The following is a 6,000-nucleotide window of genomic DNA, read 5'->3' on the forward strand; positions in this document are numbered from 1 at the left end:
TTTTTTTCCCTCCCCTCAGCTGATGCTACAGAGAAAGACCTGTCAGATCTGATCTCCGAGATGGAGATGATGAAGATCATTGGGAAGCACAAGAACATCATTAACCTGCTGGGAGCCTGTACCCAGGATGGTAGGTCTCACACTGGCACACTCCCTTCAAATCCTTCATTCAGAAAGACTGAAAACATGTTTCATTTTGGAGAGGGGAAAGTGAATGTTTTGGGAATGTGTTTTTAGACCCTTGCATTGTTCAGTTGTTTAACAAGACCACAAAAAGCACAGCATGATCATATCAGCATGCAGAAATGTGTGTAATGGTATGAGTAAGGGGATTCTGACACCAACTTCCGAGCTCTCAGTTTGAGATGACCACAGCTGCTGCCAGGGTTGCCATATCTTTCAAATCTTGACTGACAAGCCCTGGCACCATGAGCTGTGTTTTGCTGGGGAGGAACATTAGCCTTCTCTGACCCTGCTGTGAACATTGGAGAGCTCTCTGTTCTAAATATCACGTAGCAGAACACAGGAGGCTGCTCTTTGTTCCACCTGGTCCCTTGAGCAGTTCCAGTAGGTTATTGTAGGAATCTGTTAGCATTTCACACCTTATTACCCAGACCTGTTTGACATACAAACTTTCATCTTTGGCTAAATGTTTTCAAGTCTTTGAATTGACTTACTATAGATGGTGATGGAGAATATTTTTTTTCTTCTTCACACGGCATACAAGTGTTAACAGACATTTGGTTTCTTTTTCTTGTTCTTTAGTTACAGCTTGTAAATTCTTAATGCCTTGATTTGTAATGGTGTTTTTCCCTGACCACAAAATAGCTGTCCAGAATACACCATTACTCTTCACACTCATTGGCATGTTAGGAGAAAGATACAGCTGTTGGTTATAATTCAGAGCTTAACTCTCTCACCATGACCCCTCCACCGCTCAGTGACATCCCTCCTCACCGCTGGAAATGCTGTTCTGGTGTGTGGTGTGCTCCTATCAGTCTGTCTTGTTGCGTTAGGTGTCACATAAAAGGTATATCAAATGTCACGTCCTCCAGTGGTGTTGAGGAGTGACCCGTGTCTCCCTCCCCAGGCCCTCTCTATGTTATTGTGGAGTATGCCTCCAAGGGAAACCTCCGGGAGTACCTGAGAGCTCGGCGTCCACCAGGCATGGAGTACTGCTACAACCCTGACCAGGTGCCCATAGAGAACATGTCTATCAAAGACCTGGTGTCCTGTGCCTACCAAGTGGCCCGCGGCATGGAGTACCTGTCCTCTAAGAAGGTAACATCAGGATCCGACTCTACCTACATCAGCACAGTTGAGTATAGAGTACACAGTAAAGATGCAGTGAATGTACCAGGCCACCTGGACCTTGTTCTTATGTGTGTTTGTGTACAGTGTATCCACCGAGACCTTGCTGCCCGCAACGTGCTGGTGACAGAGGATAACGTGATGAAGATCGCAGATTTTGGCCTGGCCAGAGATATCCACCATATTGATTACTATAAGAAGACCACCAATGTCAGTATGCTACTAATTACCTACCTCAGCCATGCCAATCAATGTGAAAATTGCTTCCCCTGACCTTATTCCATCTCCTGTGTCAATTTGCCAATTTACACTAGCATTTAACCCATAGGGTCGTTTACCAGTCAAGTGGATGGCCCCAGAAGCTCTATTTGACCGGATATACACGCACCAAAGTGATGTGTGAGTATGGAAGAAATACACATTTACCATATTTGGAATGGGCAGACGTTGGCCAGATACCCGTGGCTTGTATGATATGACCTGACCTGTGTGTTGACTGATGGGGCTTGTCCTGTCCCTCTGTATCTGCAGATGGTCTTTCGGGGTGCTGCTGTGGGAGATCTTCACCCTGGGGGGCTCGCCGTACCCGGGGGTCCCTGTAGAAGAGCTGTTCAAGCTGCTGAAGGAGGGCCACCGTATGGACAAGCCCTCCACCTGCACTCACGAACTGTAAGCCTCCTTCCTCAGCGTTCTATCATTAGAATGGATGCTATGGGTTTATCCCAGAGCACAGGGATACAGCTGCTGCAAAGACATTGATCTCTGATAATAAAAAAGACAGGCAAGCCAGCAGCAGAATTAGGACTCTTTCTCGCTCTCTTACTCTCCCTCTCTATTCTCTCCATTTCTCCTCCTCCCCCCCAGATACATGATGATGAGGGACTGCTGGCATGCCGTTCCCTCTCACCGGCCCACGTTCAAACAGCTGGTGGAAGACCTGGACCGCACCCTGGCCATGACATCCAACCAGGTGAGTCTCTACATTGAGCACGCCTCAGCAGTTCACACACAGTCAACAAAGGTGATAAACTCACATCCTTGTATTACTGTCAGGACCAAATGCTAAATGTTAAAATGTTGTGTTTACTTGATATTTAAGCCACTTGTCTGTATGTGGGTGTGAAATGGATGATATCCAAAGACGGATATATGACTGTGTTCTGGCCAGTGTGTCCAATCCTCTCTCATAAATCCCATCTGTGTGTGTTTGCAGGAGTACTTGGAGCTGTCTGTGCCTCTGGACCAGTATTCCCCCAGCTACCCTGACACTCGCAGCTCCACCTGTTCCTCTGGCGAGGACTCTGTCTTCTCCCACGATGCTGGGGCTGAGGAGCCCTGCCTGCCAAAGTTCCCTCCCCATTCCAACGGGGTGGCCCTCAAGAAGCGCTGATACCTCACTCCCCTCAAACACCCTGACATTCCTCTTACTGTCGTTCCTTCTCTGCACCGCTGGCCTGGTATGAACTCTCCCAACCCTCCCAGAGACTAGGCAAAACACTGGTGGAGAGTGGAACAAGCTTAATTCTGAAACTTTTAAATGTACCGGTTGGGCATCAAGGACTCAAGGCTGCAGCAGTTTCTTGGCTCGTGATTGAGGTGGATATGTTTTCAGAGCACTTTGTATTGCTGGGATTGTCTTTCTTTTTGTGTCAAACGGTGCAGGAGAAGGAAAGACTAATTTCTCCACTTTGGGCATTCCATGGAACAAGAATAACAGACCGTACTAAACTGAAAGAATTATGAATTGGATGGATCTGAGTTAGGATTATGTCTGTTGTATTTTTCCAATGTTCATCAATAATAAATGATTTTTTTTTTGCTTTTAAGACCAAATCCAGAGAATATATTAACAAGGGACATTCATACAGTGCCTTCAGAAAGTTTTCACACCTCTTGACCTTTTCAAAATGTTGTTGTTACAAAGTGGGATTAAAATGGATTGAATTATCATGTTTTGTCAACAATCTATACAAAATATTTATATCTAAGTGGAAGAAAAAATTTATGGAAAAATAAAACACTCATACCTTGATTTAGATAAGTATTTATATTCCTGAGTCAATACATGTTATAATCACCCTTGGCAGCGATTCCAACTGTTAGTCTTTCCTGGATTGTAAAATATCTGCCCATTATTTTTTTTTAAGTTCTTCAAACTCTGAAGTTCTTTGTGACCATTCCTAGACAGCCATTTTCAAGTCTTGTCATAGATTTTCAAGCCAATTTAAGTCAAAACTGTAACTAGGCCACTTGGGAACATTCCATGTCATCTTGGTAAGCAACTCCAGTGTATTTTTGGCCTTGTGTTTTATATTATTGTCCTGCTGAAAGGTGAATTTGTCTCCCAGTGTCTGTTGGAAAGCAGACTGAACCAGATTTGCCTCTAGGATTTTGCCTGTGCTTAGCTCTATCTGTTTATTTTTATCCCCCCCAAAAAACTCTAGTCCTTGCCGATGACAAGCATACCCATAACATGATGCAGCCACCACCGTGCTTGAAAATATGAAGAGTGGTACTCCATGATGTGTTGGATTTGTATAACATAACACTTTGTATTCAGGACATAAAGTTAAATTCTTTGACAATTTTTTTGCGGTTTTACGGAATATTTTTTTTACATTTATTTAACTAGGCAAGTCAGTTAAGAACATTCTTATTTACAACGACGGCCTAGGAACAGTGGGTTTACTGCCTTGTTCAGGGGCAGAACAACAGATTTTTACCTTTTATCAGCTCCGGGATTTGATCTAACAACCTTTCGGTTACTGGCCCAACGCTCTAACCACTAGGCTACCTGCCGCCCCAGGTACAGGCTTCCTTCTTTTCACTCTGTCATTTAGGTTAGTATTGTGGAGTAACTGCAATGTTATTGATCCTCAGTTTCTCCTATCACAGCCATTAAACTCTTAACTGTTTTAAAGTCTCTTTTGGCCTCATGGTGAAATCCCTGAGCGGTTTCCTTCCTCTCCGGCAACTGAGTAAGGAAGGACGTCTGTATCTTTGTAGTGACTGTGTGTATTGATACACCATCCAAAGTGTAATTAATAAGTTCACCATGCTCAAAGGGATATTCAATGTCTGCTTTTTTATTTTTAGCCATCTACCAATAGTTGCCCTTTGTAAGGCATTGGAAAACCTCCCTGGTCTTTGTGGTTGAATCTGTGTTTGAAATTCACTGCTTGACTAAAGGACCTTACAGATTATTGTATGTGGGGTACAGAGATGAGGTAGACATTTTTAAAAATCATGTTAAACACTTGCAACTTATTAACATTGCAACTTATTATATGACTTATTAAGCAAATTTTTACTCCTAGACTGTAGGCTTGCCATAACAGGGGTTGAATACTTATTGATTCAAAACATGTCAGCTTTTAATTTTTTTCTTTGTAATTTCAAAAAACTTAATTAAACTTTGACATTGTGGGGTATTGTGTTTAGGCCAGTGACACAAAATCTAAATTTAATCTATTTTAAATTCAGACTGTAACACAACTAAATGTGGAAAAAGTCAAGGGGTGTGAATACTTTCTGAAGGCACTATACCTTGTATATGTGCAGTGGTCAGTTATTTCATTCATATTACAATCTCCTTGTAAATACAGTTAAATTTATAAATATGAATATATATTTACACAGCACTCTTTATTTTTATTACCATATTTTTTATTTTCTTTTTGTACAAGGAAGCTTATGTTTGATCCATGTTTGAGTATAGTCCATAAGGGGAGTTGCTAGATGAAAATAACTATAAATTGTATTAAATATTACTTGGCCAGTTTTTGCTGTTTCTAAATTTGTCAGCTTTGCTTTTTTTATACCATTAATCAATTGGCTGCTTAACCACTAGTGGAAACATGTATTTTCTATCAATCTTTTCAGGTCCAAATGTTTTTTTCATGACAACCTGCAATACAGCGTTATTCTTAGCTCAATGTCTGCAGTTGGTGTCGATCAGAGACACCAGCAATGTTCCTTTTAGTAAAATCCATGCTGTAGTTGTGCGTGCATACATATGTTTAATGTCTGAAGTGTATGCTTGTGTACTTGTACGTTGTGGGAGTGTGCTTGTGAGGGTTTAGTCTTTTATGTACCTCTTCTCATTCATGATCTGTCATTTATTTTAAGTATGATCACAACTGTAAAGATTTCTAGTTGTTAACCATGCTTATTAAAAAGAACCAGAATTCTATGCTTTAGATAACACCATGCACTTTCATTGTGCATGCCTGCCATGTAATGAACTTATCCTCTTCATGTTTTAACAGGAGGTCCATTTGTTTTCAGGGATCTTCTGTTAAAGGGTTGCAGAGCACTTATGTCATCGTAAAAGAATTACATTAAATAAAATGCTATCGAAAAAACAAATCAATAAAGCTTTCAGAGTTTGAAAGGACTTAATAAACAGGTGCATAAATATCTTGATTTTGTTGTTTATGATGTAAATCATACTTACAAAGATGGACTGATGGCCACTTCAATCTCCTACCCATTTAGTGCAGGTTACTGGGGGCGATTAAATATGATAATGTGCTGCTGACACCAGAAGAAATGTCCGCTAGTACAGAGAGCCGTGGGCAGCCGTAAACATTTAATTTATTGCAGTGTAAATGGCTTGGTTTGGCTGGCTCTCCAGTGCCATCCATCAACCCCCACAGACGCTGATACCCATGTCTGCTTCTGGCTTCC

At 41.6% G+C, this 6,000-nt stretch overlaps 1 protein-coding gene across 5 annotated transcripts in view; it reads left to right on the plus strand.

Annotated features, from left to right (window-relative positions):
* Positions 1-5,716, plus strand: part of fgfr1a (fibroblast growth factor receptor 1a) — a 40,655-nt gene extending 34,939 nt beyond the window's left edge. For 3 of the 5 annotated variants that reach the window (XM_055886822.1, XM_055886820.1, XM_055886821.1), the window contains exons 12-18: positions 20-130; positions 1,091-1,281; positions 1,399-1,521; positions 1,640-1,710; positions 1,843-1,980; positions 2,176-2,281; positions 2,525-5,716. In XM_055886822.1, the coding sequence (XP_055742797.1) occupies positions 20-130; positions 1,091-1,281; positions 1,399-1,521; positions 1,640-1,710; positions 1,843-1,980; positions 2,176-2,281; positions 2,525-2,701 (917 nt within the window). In that variant the 3' untranslated portion in view covers positions 2,702-5,716. Of the gene's footprint in view, positions 1-19; positions 131-1,090; positions 1,318-1,398; positions 1,522-1,639; positions 1,711-1,842; positions 1,981-2,175; positions 2,282-2,524 lie in introns of all 5 variants that reach the window. The other 2 variants (XM_055886818.1, XM_055886819.1) reach the window with 1 other exon arrangement.
* The last annotated feature ends 284 nt before the right edge of the window (positions 5,717-6,000 follow it).

Source organism: Salvelinus fontinalis, chromosome 28 (genome assembly GCF_029448725.1).
Source record: "Salvelinus fontinalis isolate EN_2023a chromosome 28, ASM2944872v1, whole genome shotgun sequence".
Classification (NCBI taxonomy): Eukaryota; Metazoa; Chordata; class Actinopteri; order Salmoniformes; family Salmonidae; genus Salvelinus; species Salvelinus fontinalis.